This window comes from Topomyia yanbarensis, chromosome 1, assembly GCF_030247195.1.
Source record: "Topomyia yanbarensis strain Yona2022 chromosome 1, ASM3024719v1, whole genome shotgun sequence".
Taxonomy (NCBI): Eukaryota; Metazoa; Arthropoda; class Insecta; order Diptera; family Culicidae; genus Topomyia; species Topomyia yanbarensis.
In genome coordinates, this window is record NC_080670.1 from 195,678,347 (window position 1) to 195,696,896 (window position 18,550).

An 18,550-nucleotide genomic window follows, 5' to 3' on the forward strand; every position below is an offset into this window, starting at 1 on the left:
AGGTCCGATATTCGATTCCATTGATTGGTTACCATGCACATTTGTAGCATGACATCCCCTCGAAATGATTGATTCGGAAAACGGGAGTGAGCTATCATCAATGCTAGGTTAATTATTATTACCAAACAATAAATGGTTCGGGTGGGAATCTAACAAATTTACTATGTTGAGTACTGAGTCGATGTGTTTCTGAACAACTGTTACGTTTTCTGAGAAATATACAACGCTAATGCAAATGCTAGTATTCTTGCTCAGAGTACGCACAAGACCATTATTTTACATCATTTAGCACATTAGAGATCTTTTGAATGCTACCTAGAGAGCAATGATCACACATCTGGTTCTAGAAACGTAGATCATTGAACTAGGGGCTTTAATTCAATAGATCATTTAGTTCCGTGATGACCAGTACCCGGTTACACTTTATTTTTTTAAACTAGGCTGAAATGATTCCACTAGCCTTCGGTTAAAGACTCAAGGGACACTTTTTCCTGGGGCGCTTGACAATGTAAACGGTACTCTAGGAATGACGTATGGTGTACCTCAAGGAAGCCACTAAGAACCACTGATATTTATTTTATCCATCAACTGTATTGGTTCAATAAGCGCTGCAATATGCACTCAGGTTTTTTTACGCGGTTTTTGAGCGCTTTTTGTGAGGTTTTTTTACGCGGATTTTCCAATCAACGCGGTTTTTTTACGTGGATTTTCCAATTAACGCGGTTTTTTCAGAAAATATTGTAAGTCCTTTTGAATGCAAAAGACTTAGAAGATTTTCGGAAAGATGGAAGAGGCGGGGCTGGAAGACTCCTTATGGCCCGCACCTCAACAGTATGGGTATTTTCCGAATGGACTTGACGAGTGGCTGCCAGAAATTGATTTTTATGCCATTTTGAAATCCAAGATGGCGACTTCCGGTTTGGCGAAATTCCCTATAACCCAATCGATATGGATATGTTCGGAATGGTCATGACAAGTATGTGCTAGAAATTTGTGTTTGACGTCATTTTGAAATCCAAGATTCTTATATCTGCTGTTAGCATGTATTACTAGAAGCTGGACATAACTATACGATATTCCATGAAAAACCCTAATTTTGTGAAAAAGTTCATGTGAAAATTTCATGACTAGAGTGGCATGAAATTGAAAGTGATTGAGGATATCTTCTAAATATCAGACATACGAAAAAATAGATCATGAACTAAGTACTAAGAATCATGAACCAGCTCACGAATACATGAATAATATTTTATGATTTTGTGAACTATTTCACGTGACTATTTTACTAGGAATCATGAACCAGTAACGTTTCCATGAGTATGATTTCATGATTTGGTGAACTATTTGACGAGCACGGATAATGAGTCGTGACTAATATACTAGGAGTTATGACCTTGTTCACGAAGTTTGAAATGATTCAAAATAATGTTTCGAGTTTTGTTAAATAGTTCACAAGAAAATATGTTTTGATTTTGTGACCTAATTCACAACCACAAACATGATTAAGATAAATAATACGTCAATTTTGATTTCGCATCAAAAACATTGGGAAGTGAGCAACGTGAAATCGAATTTTAGAAATTTGTAGAAATCTGCCTTTGATGGGTAGCGTGGTATGAGTAAATTTAGTTCCATGTGTTCCGAACTGTATAGTCAGGTAGGAAGAATTTTTCAACTCGCAGTCTCGCCATAAAAATGCCGTTGGAAATACCTCGGAACAAGATTCTATAACTATCTGATCTAAGGGATTCCTTTTGTCTGTATTGCGACATATATTTTGTATGAACTTTGGACAATATGCAGTGTCAGTTCGAGTTTTTTCACCTCTATTCCGTAATATTCTACAAGCATAGGTATCTTTATTCCGGTGTTGACGTGATTACGTATCTTAGATTGTTCTGCGAAATAAAACTTTCTGCTTGGGCTAACGCGTTGAATAATACCAGCATTGAATGACGTAGGTGATGGAGCTGGATAAAGGCGACTTCCACACTATTATCATCACTCTACATTGGAAGGTGCTGGAGACAATTTTTTTGCATTCAGCGCCTTTGGGATTGTCGGTGTACTATTTCTATAATGGCAGCTGGTTGTAACCGACCAAATGGCAACTGAACTATCATAGGATTTAAAGAAGGATAAAATTCGTTTTTACACCCTTTTTATACTTTCGAACTGATAGTCTTATCTGACAGAAAACGCTGGTTCCCACAGAAACAGATAACTTGCTAAATCATAATTTTTCTTGAAAGAAACTTGAATCTATCAGAAAACCTTGTACAATTTTATCCCGAGATATGTTAGAAATCAGCTTTCGCATAGGTTTCATCGCCGGTCAGGACACATCCATCGAGTTACAACTTCAATATCCGAGTTCTGGTCACTGTTTGTTGTTTGAGGCTTGAGGGTAGTCTGAAACTGTGAAAAAATAGACCAAGCAAACTAATTTACAAACAGCAAAACGTTTCAAAAAGCTAGCATATCCGGGCACTAAGAGCGCCGCTATCGCTAAAATTTGTGAATTAAGAGGCTAGATCCTCTGTTATCACTTTTATGTCAAAATATTCGTCTTATCGGGCACAAAAGTGTTTATTCCACCCCAAACCCATTTACAAGAGCACACAAATAAAAACTTCACTGTTCTTCAACCATAAGACCTCCGCGGGCCCACCCAAAAACACAGCGCACATAGTAAACAAACAAACAACTGTACTCACACTACTGTTCAAATACTGACTGCTCCGGCACACCGTCCGCAGCGAGTCCATCCACAGCCGCATATCGTTGTGGGAATCGGCCTGTATCAGCAGCTCCCTTTCGTAGCCCTTGTACAGCGAGGTAGCCGCCGAGGAGGACGCCGACGAGGGTCCAGTTCCCGCCAGGCCCACCAACCCACCGGCCGCAGACTGCGTATGATGCAGTGCCAGATGCTGATGGGACTGGGCGGCATTCATTGGATGATACTGTTGCTGTTGCTGCTGCTGATGCGGATGCTGCTGATGGTGGTAGGACACCGTCGTCAGCTTGAACACGTTCTTCCGCTTGGTGTAATTGCCTTCGGCCACGTGAAAGTTGGTGAGATCGATTATTCCTGACGGTTCCGGGCTCTGGGGGGAAATAAACAATAATATTTATTAGATTCATATGTTTATAAAAATTACCAAATTAATTAAAAAATTTCATATTAACCCAAGATCCGGTGGAATTCCAGCGTCGCAGACGGAACTTTTTGAAGCCGTGCGACACCTTGACCCAATTGAACAGGCGGCCGCTCTGGGCGTGCCGAACGGCGGCATATTCTGGATCGTTGTAGTAGGAGAGTTTCCGCTCCAAGCTTTGGTGGGCCATTTCGTTGAAATCACTTGGGATTTTTTGGTAACTGAATTTTTTGTTTAAATATATTACATTGATCACTTAATCTTCACAGAAACCCTCATTTTCTTGTATCGACTGGGGCAGTCCGAACTGATGGCGGTATCACTCATTTCGCACGTTTTAGACAATTTTATGCATCCTGACGCTGCAGAGTCTAGAAAACTTCAATTATCGATTTTCAAGTTTGAATAGTAGCTTTAGTAAACCAGCTTATGATGGCTCCGATTTTGGCGCAAATGTGGGTACGATCGAAGAAAGAAGCGAACTCGGCAGCAGAAGCAGCAGCAGGTTATTACGATTTTCACCCATTAGCAATGAAACGATCAATCTAATAAATTGATCACCGCTGTCATCATCATCATCATCATCACCATCACTGATCGTTACAATGAGAGAGAGAGAAATGGACCAAGAGAATACGAAAAAGCCGTGTTCGACGAGTTCGAAAAAAAAATCGATCAACATATGATAGTAAAAAAAGCACGAGGTCCGCCTCCCTCTGATAGAAGGAAATGTTACTTATGATCATCAACGACCGGCATCATGATCATCATCGTTGTTGGTCAACAATTGTTATATATGAAGCGCGTCCTTAGATAACAGCAAGTAAAGAGAGCAGAAAAACATGAATCACGCAACGCGCCACGGTATTTGAATCAACGGCAGCACAGCAGCAACGCAGTAGGCTTGCAGTCGGATGGTAGCAGAGGCAAGCAACTAACGCCCGGCCCCTGCGAACCGAGACAGCCAGCCAGTCAGCCAACCAGCCAGCAAGCAAAGTGATTTCAACGAGGGCGGAGGGTAGCGAACCCAAATATTTTTTTTTAATGCATCACGTTAAAAGCCCGTGCCCGAGTTATGATGATCGAAGTGATCGATGTGATGATGAGAGGCTTCATCGTCTTCGGCGTCGTCGTCGTCGCCGTCATCGTCGTGGCTGGGCGGTTTCGCTAATCATATCGATCAAAGGAGGCTGTTACCTGATGTATGATGCTTTCGAAGGTGCGCGGTGAAATATGAAAAACAGCGCGAAATTGGCAAATCGGAAGTGAGCCACTAGGTCGTCGATGATGGTCCATCGGTGGGTTATATAAAAGTCGAGAATGGCTTTCTATTAGAGATGCGTCAAGACAATTGGCTCACCTTACATTCTTGAGAAAATTTTGAGGAAATTGTCATTGCCATCGGTCTCTCTGTTGCAAATTTCAAGCGGCCGTGTGATGTACACGGATATGAAAAGCTACTTAAAGTTAAGTTTTTTTGACAAAAGTTCGACTTCGTCTCATCAGAATTTGACACTAACTTAGTGACAGGACTACGCTAGCGCCAGATTAACGCTAGTTCCAAAAACCGGAAACACTAATTGTGTACCTGAATAAACTCCTAGTCCAGCGTGATTTTCCGCAAGAAACTTAGTCCTGTCACTAAGATAATATCAGATACTGATGAGACGCAGTCGAAACGCAAATTGTATAACTTAGTTATAGGTTTCGTGCCCTTAATGCGCAAATATGGTTTAAAACAATTTTTACCTGTGGAGAAAGTGGAGAAAAACTAGTTTTTTTCCCAACTTTTTCCCCACTAAGGAGCAGTACCGTCTTTACGCATGGGTACACTGGGCCAGGGCCAGGGACCCGGGATTTTAGGGGCCCCCAACTTAGGATGAATATATAATCTTTCTGAATGTCATGTTCCAAAAAATTGTAGCACTAAATTGTTTATAACTCTTGAGCCTGTAGGTGACAATGGATCAGTAGCAGCTCGAAGTCGCTTAATGCATGTGACATTTGAATAGCATTAAACAATCAAGCGGAGTAACAACCAAGAAGGTAAAAAAATTTGCAAGGAAGCTGTACACAAAGTGGAAGATGTTGAAATTCGGTACAAAATGCTTGTTTGGCAAGCGATCCACGGATGTGGCAAATTTTCATTTCTTCATCAAATCAGGGATCTTGAACAAACAAATCTTCATGAAATTCTCCAAAAATGACGTCGTATTCTGGTACGGAACCAACTAGGTTATTTTTGTACGACATTTCGCCTTATCAAAACTATCTTAGGCCGTCATGAAGGTTCATAAAATCCCAAAAACACCCCTGCCCTTGTGATAGCGTGATTGAAAGCGTCTACACAAATCGACCCTACTTTTACCCTAAATCTGATTTAAGGAGTTTAGGCAAATGTGCGTGCCCTTGAAAATATTTGAAGAATCTTGGGCATTCGGTGACTTACATTGTGTGTATTTTTTTTTCGATTGATCCAAATATTTTTTGCCACGATGCATATTTTTATTAATATTCTTGAAATGTAGTCTTAAAATATGGTTAACACAAGCAGAAAATTCTTGTACTGCAGCTTTGCTCTGCTAATTTCAAAATCTCAGTTTATGCGCAAATGGAAAATTATGCACGAATCAGAATCAGGAAAAATATGCTGGCAGAAATGGAACGGATCTCGTAGGAATTCAAGGATTTGTGCCTCATGGCAGCGTGCATTCCTATTCTGACTGTTTTACATGACTGGCATTGAAATGGATTGTGCTACTCATATCAATAGGTTCGAGTAATTTCGATGTTTCGCTATGTTTATTTGTTTACGAAATAATGAAGATATTTTTTGTTTACGAAACAATGAAGATATTTTTTTGCCTTCGGTCTCTTTCTGCACTGAATGCCTATCACCGACACCAGAGAGGCGACTCTACGATCTAAACACACAGCCCCTATACCTACCAATGGACCCATCTACCCTAATGCCTCTCATAAGGCAATCGTTACCGCCCCTTCTCAGGCAGAACTCAATCGTTGTCTATTTTAGCTCCAGTGGATCAGGTTCACAGTTCCTCGATGGTGGAATGGTGTGTCCAATAAAAGTTGAATTGTCATCGTTCCGGTCATTCTTTCTCTAAATTGTACTTTTCGCCATCGTTTTCTCTCCGAACCGTTACCATAAGGGACCATCCATAAATGACGTAGCATTATATGGGGGAGGGGGAGTTTTGTATTTTGTGATGATGTGTAACTAACATCGTTTTTCATTAAAAAAAATTACGGGGACAAGGGGGGGAAGAGTCACCGTCAAGTTACGTAATTACCAGGGGGTATTTAGAGGTTTGTGACGAAATGCTACGATGGGGGAGAAGGGCGTCTGCATCTTCACGTTTACCACGGGAAGGACTTTTTGTAAGTAGGATGGGGTAAAGAGTCACACAAGTCTGGATTCGCCTTGATAAGAGATACAAACTATGCAACTCTCAGAAATGTTATCATGCGTTTATTGCTCTGGGCAGCCGGCTGCCGAGAATTTATGATAGATTTATCGTTTGTTGAATTAATTTGGAAATGATCGGTTTGTAAAAAAGCAACGACAGTCGAGAGTGTTGTTCATGTTTAATTGAATCTAACAGTATGTTCACGATTTCATTATTCCTTGTTTCTTTATTCCAGCGAATCACGATATTCTAAAAACAATACTACGGTATGAAAAGCGATTACCTTTAGTGTTTCGAGACATTGGTCGATATACAGGGTGTTTGGTTCATGATTAAGAACCTTTCGAGGGGTGATTTACTGTCATATTTGGAGAAAAAAAATCGTTCTACACATACCATCAAATCTCAACCGTTACAGAGTAATTGAACTTTTTGTGTAAAAAAACTTGTTTATCTTAAAACACCTCTAACTCAAAAAGTATACCTCGTATTTTAAATCTTTTAGTTCCAATGGAAAGGCGAAAATTTTTTATATTGAATGGTGTTCTCATATCTGTCAGTTAATTAGTTTTAATTACCTTTTAGTTGTAAAGTAGGTAGGAGTTAGTGTTTTGATGAGGTTTTTGTTAATTTTCTCAAAATAATGAATTATGAATATAGTAATATTTATTATCCAAAAGTTGGGTTTGAGGACGATTCATAATTTGTTCTTCAACATAATACTCCTATCTCTTCTCGTTTCCTTGTAATTTCACTTCTAAACTTTTCCTGTAATTGACTTGCAAGTTCTTAAAAGACTCTAATCTAAAAATATGCTTTATATCGCTATTACCAGGGCTTCATTGGCAGGCTGAGAAAAATTCCTTTCGATGTATGTACAGATATCTTTTAGTTAAGTGTACTAAATAACTTTTTACTAGTAAAATAAGTCAAAATTTGCGTTTTTTGGAGAGTTTTGTAATTATTCTAATTATTAATCTACTAAATTTATCGTCACTATTGTTCATTTGGTGCCCCTTAATATTCTCTGCAACTTGTTATTTGACACTTTATCCCAATCGCTTTCCATTTCGCTGCAATTTAATAGTTAACACAGCATGACCTCATCACAAATGTAGTGGGTTCGAAATCGTTGCTTTTGCATATGAAACGAGAAGATAAAAATGATTTTGCTTCGAAAATAAAAGAGATAATTGAATGGAGTCAAAGGAAGAATTGTAGAACTTGCTGAGATGCATTAATTACATGATAATAATGGTGAAGTTTATTATTTACTATTTTAAGAAAATAACGAAAATTCTAATAATAACACTAACTTTAAACTAATTAACTTATAAAAGAATACTAAATTCACTTAACTGAAAGGCATTAATACATTTTTCTCTGCAAAATTTTCCTGGCTGTCAAATAGAAATAAGAAAAGGTACAATAAGTGCCATACTTTTTCAATAAGAGCTAGTATTAGTGTATATGAGATAAAAATATCCAAGTTCAATAACTCAAACACATGAAAACAAGACAAGATAAGTGTATCATGTCACAGAACAAATTATACAACTCTTCAAGACTAACAATTTGAATTATTAAAATGGTGATGTTAACTATTAAGATTTTCGCAAAGTGAACGAAAAATCGATCAAAATTGTTAAATTTCAAATAAATTACTGTGAAAAGATTACTTAACCTCATTAGCCGAAACATTTGAGGACATTTTTCAGTGGAAAATTTTCTCACCTATCCAATGGATCTAAAAGATTTGAAATACAAAGTATATTTTTGGAGTTAGAGCTATTTTAAGACATCTAAGTTTTTAACACAAAAAGTTCAATAACTTAGTAACGGTTGAGATTTCATGGTATGTGTAGAACGATTTTTTCTCCAAATATGACAGTCAATCATCCCTCGGGAGGTTCTTAACCATGAACTAAACATGTAGATATGGCAATACCTATGTAATTGAAGATTCAATAATACAAGTATTATTTATCGTGTATAAACTTTGATATTCATATAGCAAATAAAATGAGAATTATATATTGGTTTCTTTCTCCGCGAGCAATTGAATAAACTGGCGATTTTTATGTCATCATCTTTCTCGTATAAAATAAGCACTACCAAAATACCTGAAATGACTAGAGTTGTATGTCGAATATACAACCGATGACGCTTATTTTTTCACTAATTACTAGAACAAGATTGGAGACAATAAGAACGAAAAGAAAGTAACCTGTCACCTTTTACGTGAATAATCAAGCTAGAATATTTTTATACTCATGAAGAAATATAGTTAACATGACAAGTTGAAAGCATTCGATACAAGGAGAACAATTAATTAATTTGATTTCATTAAATTAATTAATGAGACTAAAAGTAAGTCAATGAATATTACAATAAAACATATGGTCGGTGTTAAGTCAGACCAGACTAAGTGACATTGTATTGGTTTCGAGAAAAACGAGTTTAAAACTTGAATCGCAGCAATCTTTACATTATAATTTGAAATTAATTTTTGCTATAATTCTTGCTTATTGTAACATATTTCAAATCAGTTAAAAGTCGAATATAGCTGAAGAAATACTTTATCCAGTGCAATGATTATCTAATTTTTTAAGGTTTTGTGACTTAGTCCGGTCTGACCCAACACCGACCATATATTTTTCGTGCTGATATAACTGCTGCAAATTGATAAATAGCTACTGATACTTCTCAGAATTGCGAATTCTTAACCCCTAATATATGAATTAACAGTCATCATTTCACTCAGGCAAGACCATGCGTATTCCCCACGCACATTAAATGCCCCGTGGATTAGTTTCCCAGTTGGTCAAATAAACACTAAACAAACAAAGAAATTAGTCCAAAGAAATGTCAGCTCGGTTAGCATCAACCGGCGGATACGTGTTCCCTTACAATGCCATCAAATTAAGGAACATTTAAAATAACATACGAAAAAATATGCGCAATTCTGAATATAATAAAAAAAACCCTCTTAATTTTTTGCAATATAATAAGATCAGGGAAATTAGTAGCATAACCAAGATAGTTCATTTTCAAAGATAGCACTGTTGATGGTGATAAGGGACGTGGAAGAAAATAGCTGACCACCGCCACCGATATAAAATGGACTCATTTTCAAGAAAAGCAGATTTAAAATGTGAAAACTTTTTTTTCAATTATAGGGGCCCCTTAGTTCAGTTGTGCCCAGGGGCCCCGAGTGGTCTTAAGACGGCCCTGCTAAGGAGAAATTCATTCCATTTAATTTTCATTTAAAAAGGTAACTTATTTATTTGTTTTGATTATAGAGGTTTTAACCTTAGGTCCATTTATCCAATTCGATATTTCAACCTAAAATTGAGTCAAGGTAACTCAATTTTAAGGTAGTACTTTAACCGAAATCCCCACTTTGCATCGAACCTACTTACAACCGACAGAAACACGCCAATCTAAGCCGGCCGTACGGGCCGGGCGGGCGGACACGTGATGACGTGGGACGACGACGACGACAACGCACGGGGGTAACATTATTAATATTCCAATCGGATTCGAACAAATGCGCTACCCTTAATCAAATAGACGCACTTGTCATCGTCGCGCTAGAAGCGCGATCGACGGACGGACCAGTTTTGCGCGTCTCTTCACCCCCCGCGCAGGTTTTGTAAACAAAATAGGCCTGTAATACGTAAATGATGGCACACCGCACCGCCAACACGGGCCGATCCTTACAGTCGGCGTGTCCGCACTGCCGCGCCGCCGTGGCAGTTGAGTGTTTGTTTCTGTCAGATTCAGGTGTGTGAATATGGTGAATGGAATGTAGCATATCACATTCACGGAACGTGTGTGCGGTTTTTTTTCTGTTGTTTTCGCTATTGTGAAGCTGATGGACAGACGTATGAAGGCGGTGGTAATTTTAGTTCCGATCGGTTTCCTTGCAAATCGAAGAAGGCGGGGATGTTTGCGGTAAACTTACTTTTGCGTATAAAAACAGGGTGAATGAAAAAATTGTGGGTATACCATCCCGATCAGAATGAAATAACAAGATTATATCAGAACACAATTTTTGTATCATATTGTGTTATAAATTAGGTCTCGTTAGTAGTTAAAATAACAAAAATTTATAACAAGTAACAATGCGAGATATAGTTTTGAAATATTTCTGTTATGTATTTCTGATCGGGGTACGATCCATGAAAAACACTCTTATGTTCGAAAAAAAACAGAAAAATTAGCGAGATACATTAAAAACAAAGAGCTTAAATGTGTCTGCTTTCAAAAATAATTCCGCCCAAATCAGAGCTCCAAGTGAATTAAGTAAACGAAAACTAACAGTCGCTCGATCTAGTATGCATTGTCTCAAGAACAAAGAAACCGTTTCCCTAATTCTTGCGACCAACAGTGAAGTCGACAAAAAAACGTCGCTCCGGTCCGTGACATCGGTAGTGGAACGCCACTGTTGTACTATTTGACTATTCACGAGGTGGAAAATTAGCTGCGGATGAAAGTAGAGCGTTGACATACGAAAGTTGCCTTTATCCAATTCCATCATTTACGCAATTCGGCTCTGATAACATTCAGTATGTTAGCCCAAGCAGAAAGTTTCGTTTTGCAGAACCACCTAAAATACGTAGTCAGTTTTCTAATTAGACAGCCTACCATGCGAAACCCTTAACGAAAGCTTCTAAAAAATGCACCCACTGCAGTTAAATCCGTTCTACAATTTTCAATTAAATTAAATTCGCCGGACAAACGTCGCTCGGGTTCGCGACTTCTGTAGTAGAATTCCAATTTAGTACTAAATTGGAATTCTACTACCGAAGTCGCGGACCGGAGCGAAGTTTGTCCGGCGAATTTGACTATTCACGAGGTGGAAAATTAGCGGATGAGTAGTAGAGCCAATTACGGAAGTCACCTTTATCCAATTCCATCATTTACGCAATTCGGCTCTGGTAACATTCAGTATGTTAGCCCAAGCAGAAAGTTTAGTTTTGCAGAGCCACCTAAAATACGTGGTTGAAAGTTATATCGTTGGAATTAAGATTCCCTTGTATATGGAGGGTGACAAAATAGAAGTGCAGGTATACGATCTGGCGCCTCGTAGTTGTCACAAGTTCATCAAAAGATTCATCGTTTGAAGTACGGGGTATCCGTTACTCCTGATGTTAGGAGACATTTCTTCTCGATTATTTCTAACGGTGTTCTGTTTTTGTTGTAACTGACTAAAAACGTATTCCCTACTTCTTCCTTTCTGACTATATAATTCAAAACACGGAACAACATTACACCAGCCATGCTGCGCACTCATCAAAAGATTCATAGTGTCAGTTCTCTAATTAGACAGCCCACCATGCGAAACCTTAAGCGAAAGCATCCACTGCAATTAAACCCGTTCTACAATTTTCAATTAATAAACAAGCGCGCCGCATATTGAACACCAGACAGCAAAGAACACCCACTCAACAAAGACTATGCCTAATAGATTGGACAAAATAATATTTGGTAACAGAAGGCTTGATTTTTTGGATCATTGAATTGTCAGCTTTTCAGATCTCTAGGTTCCTTCGAATCTTTGGGCCTTTGGATTGGACATTGGGATCTTTGTATCTTTAAAATCTTGGAATTATTCAATCTTTCGGTCATTGACCACTTTGAACTTTTGTCTCTTTGGGTTTCATTTTTACATATTAGTAGCTTTGTATTTTTGATTCATTGGATCGTGGGGCCTTCGAATCTTTCAATGTTTAAATTTAAATTTCTCAAAAAGATGTTTTCCGATCATTTTTAATAATGCAACCCACCGTTGGGAAAGTGGGGGCAGGGTCACTGCACTGCAAACATTGTTTCTTAAACTTATCTCATAGTTAAATTGGAACATTTTGATATCACAACAACGCCACTGTTAAAGTGGAGGAAAGAAAAAATACATGTTTGAAAACAATTTTTTCTTGAAAATATCAAAACATTTCTAACCCTTAAATTTTGAAGGTGTGCAATCTTCGAAAATGTTTCAAAACATGAATCATTTTATGGAGTAGCCCTAAAATTAAGCAGTTTACTCATCCAACTAGTTTGGTTGGGCACTCGGTGTCTTCGACAAAATTGTTGCGAATGCTATTGGCAACAAGGTTGTCGAAGACATGAATGCTCCATATATTCAGGGTATCATGATATAATAGGATGTTTGCAATAGATCCTTTAAAACCAACTACCTAAAGAAAACTCTTTACTTCGAACCATGTTCGACCTTCACCAAAGTTGTTTAGAACAATGAAAATCTCATTTTTGTCTGTTGCGTCGTATTAAAAATTAGCAAAAAATTAAATTCCAGAATTCGGTTTTTGGACACCCTTGGATGATCACAAAAACATTCGGAAAATAGTTCAACGGCCACTGTCAGAAATCAGAACTTAGAGGGTTCACAGATACGATTTGTTTTTGTAATCAGGTTACAATAATGCAAAGTTTCTGCCGATTATCCTACTAAAACTAATCTGGAAATTTAACTCATCAAATATTTCTTCAGTTAGGGACTAGATGGCATCGGCATGTTTCTTTTGAAAATGTTATTTAAAACATCTTTGCTGAAGACTAGAAAGATCTCTGTATTCAGTGTATAGATAAAATTGAGCGATAATCATGCAAGTTTCCCACCAGTTTTTTTTTCGATATGACCTTTGTATTGCTTTAATTGGAAACTAAAAGCTTGAGCCTTCAATAAAGTTTATTGCAATAGATTTCTGAATTATTGCAAGGCTTTGAAATTTTGGACTATTGAAAATTATTGGAATCGAAAAATGGCCTGAGAATGGTGAAATACTTAAAATTTGGTTGATTACCGGATTGTGTGGGCTAGTGTCAGTGATAGTATCTTTCTTCGGACTATAGTCTCACATAATTTTGGGCAGCTCAGGTATCAATTTGAGAAGCACTGAAATGATGGAATACTTAAGCATCACCCATCTGCATACAGGCATTGCAGGAAATTGCCCAATATTTACACATTCTGATAGGAACAAGGTGTTAGAACGAACTCTCTGCTGCGACAGTACTACCCATAAGTTGGCAAACTAGCTTGTACTGAACGAGGTCAAACCGTCGTTATCTGATCATAAACACGCGTCTCGTTAGGAATCGTCACATATCGTAATCCCAAATCAACGAACTAAGAATAAGACTTCGATCCACTGAGCTAAAAGGTTGGAAAATCCTCTGCAAAAATATATCTAATCTCAACGATACTAGTAGATTCAATAAGTTACTTTCGAAATCGAAAGATATTCATGGCAGTTCTATTAGACTCGTCTGACGAAAATGTAGTACTCAACTGTCTTTTTGATAAACTTTTTCCAGGCTGTACGGAGGAGCCATCATTGACGACTGACCTTAAGGTCTTTTCAGGTGGTTCCGATTCTTGGGCATTTGCTCGTAGAATTGTGACAACCGAATCGATCAAATGGGCGATTGAAAGTTTTGCTCCGTACTTAAAAGAGGATATGAAAACTTCAAGCATATTTTGAGAAAGGTTCTAACTTGTAGTCTTGCAAAAGGATAAATTCCATTAGCGTAGCGGGAAATAATTGTAAACTTCATTCCCAAAGGTGGCCGCGTCACTTATGAGGAGGCAAAGAGCTTTAGACCGATCAGTCGGACCTCCTTGCTTCTCAAATCAGTGGAACGTTTAATCTACCACTACATTCGGGATTTTAGGTTGGGCGAGCACCCACTGCATGCAATGCAACATGCATATCAGCGGGGGAAGTCTACTACCACCCTGTTAGACAATGTTGTCTATAACATTAAAAAAGCTCAAGTTTAGGAGTTTTTCTCAATACTGAAGGTGCTTTTGACAAAGTAAGACACCCCGAACCCTTTTTGGGAGCAGCACGACGTCACGGAGTACTTTTATGAACTGGATACACGCAATGCTTAGCAACCGATATCTGTGCTCATTAGAGTGCCCAGAAAAACTATGAATCTTTGAAAACTCAATCGGCCCACCCCTGAGTCGATTTGTAGTCCCACCAGGAGTACTTGCTTCAAATTTGAAGCAAGTCGGACAAGTCTAGCTACCGGACCAACGCGCCTGAAGTTTGTATGGGATTTTTCGAAAATTTACATGGAGAAACCCGCTAGCTCGCCTTTTCGCCGCTAGGTGGCACTATATGCATCGTATTGTCACTGTAAGTGAAAACAAGAAAGATAATTTAATTGCCTACAACTTTTACCAAGACTGCTAGTCAATCCGGCTTTGGTAAAAGAAGTTATTAAACTTTAAACGAAGTGATGTCTGAGTCAGTTATGCATGGGGCCTAGCAGTGCATGGTTGTGGATCGGTACTCGATTACCATCACCTATACATTTTTGTGAGATAATGGTTAGATTTAGCTGAATAGTATGTTTACAAAAATTGTAGTACATAATACGAGTCATATTTTGGTTAGAAAATTTTAGTTCCGCTTTTTACCGCATAGAGGGCGTCAACACTAACTTTTCATAGGAGTGAGATAGAATATCGAGATGTTCGGAAGGATTATTTAAAAATGCTTGCTCTACAACTTTGTGGAAGACACCTAATCTCTATCTCTTTCCGTTGGAAATTTATTGTTGGCGCCCTCTATGACATCACTTCGTTCTTTCAGCAATGCCGGTTTGATTAGCAGTCTTCGACAAAGTTGTAGGCAATGAAATTATATTTCTTATTTTCACCTACAGTGATAATACGATGCATATAGTGCCACCTAGCGGCGAAAATGAGAGTTAGTGGGTTTTCTCCATGTAAATTGTCGAAAAATCCCAATCAAACTTCAGGCACCTTGGTCCGGTAGCAAATACTCCTGATGGGACTAGGAATCGGCTCAGGCATGGGCCGATAGGGGTCATTTTTTCCTGTCACTCTAGTGATCATCGTTGCAGGACAGGTAGAGATAAGGAAACTGGATTTCCACGGACGTTTTCAAGGCGGTGTGCTGTCACCACTTCTATGGAAGTGTCACCGATGGCTTGTTGAGGAAACTTAATGAGCTTGGGTTCACGCAACGAAGGACTACCAAACCGAGCTCGTCCATTGCAGTTCTTTGACTCTGAAATCGTTGTCGCAGACCATGTTAAGTACGTTGGGGTAATTCGTGACTCAAAACTGAAATAGTCTACTCACATCGATTTCAGAATCAAGAGAGCTTGCATGGCTTTCGGCCAATGCAGACAATCTTTCGACAAATCTTGGGCACTCAAACCCAAATGCATTCGGAGGATATACATAACAATTGTTAGACCAATACTGACATACGGTTGCCTTGTGTGGTGACAGAAGGCAGAAGGCACGACAATCCAATCAAAGTTAACCCGAGCAAATTCGCATGGGCTCAGACCAATCATCAATTTTCACGACCATCACAATACTATTAAATGGTCTCAATAACCCATAAATACAACAAAATATGATTTTTATAAGGGATCTACCGGACCATGTTGATGGTGTTTTTATGGGTTGATCCCATTTAAAACACTATCAAAACACCATACAATGGGGGTGAAATTGGACCATGATCATTATGGGCTTTTCGTTCGCTCGGGAAACCATCTTCACAGGATGGTCCTTATGGGAATATGACGACAACTTCTACTGACACTTTCTTGTGAATATAGTCTTAAAGTTACTGGGCAGTAACCCAATAGATTGTGCAACTTGGGTGTGTCCCCAAATTGTATTTTTGCTCTGACAGTCAGATGGCCCTAAAAGCACATAATTTGGCAGATTCGAGATCGAAATTAGTAATGGCATGTCGAACACAAATCGAGAAACTTAGGCCTTTCAAATACTATCTACCTTTTATTCGGTCATTCCGGTATTTCTGAAAATGAATTGGTGGACGAATTGGCTATAACGGGCGTTGCGACTGACATTGTTGGTCGAGATCAAGTTCTACTACTGCAGTGGTGTATGTGTGTGCCGTGAATGTTTATCGTGTGCTCTGTCGATTAGTTGGATAAAACACAAGATTTGCTCAAGGTTCTAGTCAGCGCACTGACTGGAATAGGCAAACTCAATTATTACATGACTATTATTCAACGTGCTGAGTATTATCCGTGTGATCTTTGTGAATCCGATAACGGAACATTATATTATTTGATATGTAAATGCCCTGCAGTAATGCAATTGTGTATCCGTATTCAGTTCTCTCTACAACGACAAACCTTTGTAAAGGAAGCTACAACTCAGCATAACCCAGTGTGGTAAAGAGCTATAGGCTATATTATTAGTATTTAATATTCCTTCGGGGGTGAAAAAATCAGCCGCTTTCCAGCTTTAGTGGAGGATCATCGGTTTTCATCCATATGTTTTTTCTTATCTTCTTATGATTCATGTCCTTAGTTCTCGTAGCTTCAGAAAAACAGCACGTTACCTAGGCGTTACGGGTAAGAACGTGAACATAGTAGCGAATATATGATCTGTGTTCACGGCTTTGTTTCCGTAACGTAAAAGCAGATTTCGTGCGATGCTGTTCACAACTTGTGAACAGTTTCTAGAATATCCATCATCTAACATGAAGAGTAATTTCGATGGCGTGTTTATGCCTCAGGAACTGTTATTTGTTTACCTACACTTAACCTGCTGTTATATTTTTGCCGGTGTCCGGTCATTTGGCCGAACGCCATTTTGCCGATTGCCGCATGGTCGAAAGAGTAAATTGGCCGAATCGATCATTTGGTCGACTGCCGCTTAACCAAATGCCATTTGGTCGAAATCCATTTGCTCGGGTGCGTCATTAGACTATCGCTTGTGGTCCGAAAGCTGTTTGACCGAAAGTTTTTCTTGTAGACATATATAAAAGAAATGCATGGGGCATTCCACGTCAGATAACCAATACTTTATTTTTAGTGTATTTCTTAGCGAAAAATAATTGAAACGTATTTTAGATAATGGCTGAAACTATTTTTTTTTCAAGTTACTATCTTTTAAACATTTTAAGTTTATAAAATTGAACATTTTTCAATCATTGACAACACGAAAACTATTAGATGTATGGAAAAAATATTAAACAATAAAAGTTGCGTTTTCGCGCAAACTCCCCGGTAAAATTGTTATAATACAGTGGAGACCCCATTTTGTCAGCTTTGCATGAAAATCCGCTTGATGCTCTTTAACAGCCCAATTCGAGTAAATCCTTTCTTAAGCACATTTTACTTATCTTACAGATGTAAAAATAAAAACATCCACTTTCTTAATTTTGCTTTAGATTCCCTTAAAATGTCATTCTAAATAATAAGAAAGAGTTATAAGCTTATACCTAGAGACAAAAGAGCAATAGTTAAACAGCTTCGGTTTATTAAAAAGGAAAAAATAGGTTTTGATTTTTTAGCCAAAAATTTACCATAGGGCTGATGAAAACGGAACGTCACTGTATTTTGATTTTGTCATTTAACTTATGTATTCTGAAGTAAATATAAAATATTGATTTTTTTTAAAATCTGGGCCAATTTTATTTCGTAATATTATCTTTAAATATTAGGAATCATGTCAGAAATATTGTGCAGAAATTTCAGAGTGGATCTAATACTTTGAGCGATATCACAAATACACCGAAACCTCCATTTACGAGCTCTGTTTTTACGTAAAATTCGATTTACGTAACTTTTTACGAACTAAAGTTTGGGTTCGTACAATACAATATGAAGTTGTGCAATTTAACATATTCTTAGCTAATTATAACTAATAAAAGATAGGTGTCTCCGGTATAGGGGTAACGAGTACATGACGGAAAGCGATGTTTGAGGCCATTTTGAAATCCTAGATGGCGACTACCGGTTTAGCGAAATTTACTATAACCTCAATAATATGGGTATTTTCGGAATGGAATATTTATGTGGTAGGTACAGTGAAGATCCGAATTTATCAACCCCCGATTTTGTCTACCTCTATCCCAGATTTTGTCCGCCTTATGGGAAATTCCGTTTGATGGGCTCTAGCAG

General features: G+C 38.2%; 1 protein-coding gene across 5 annotated transcripts in view; it reads right to left on the minus strand.

The window, feature by feature from the left end:
* LOC131686301 (uncharacterized) overlaps positions 1-18,550 on the minus strand; it is a 398,471-nt gene that overhangs the window by 28,945 nt on the left and 350,976 nt on the right. For all 5 annotated transcript variants that reach the window (XM_058970542.1, XM_058970540.1, XM_058970539.1 and 2 more), the window contains one exon: positions 2,718-3,107. In XM_058970542.1, the coding sequence (XP_058826525.1) occupies positions 2,718-3,107 (390 nt within the window). The remainder of the gene's footprint in view (positions 1-2,717; positions 3,108-18,550) is intronic.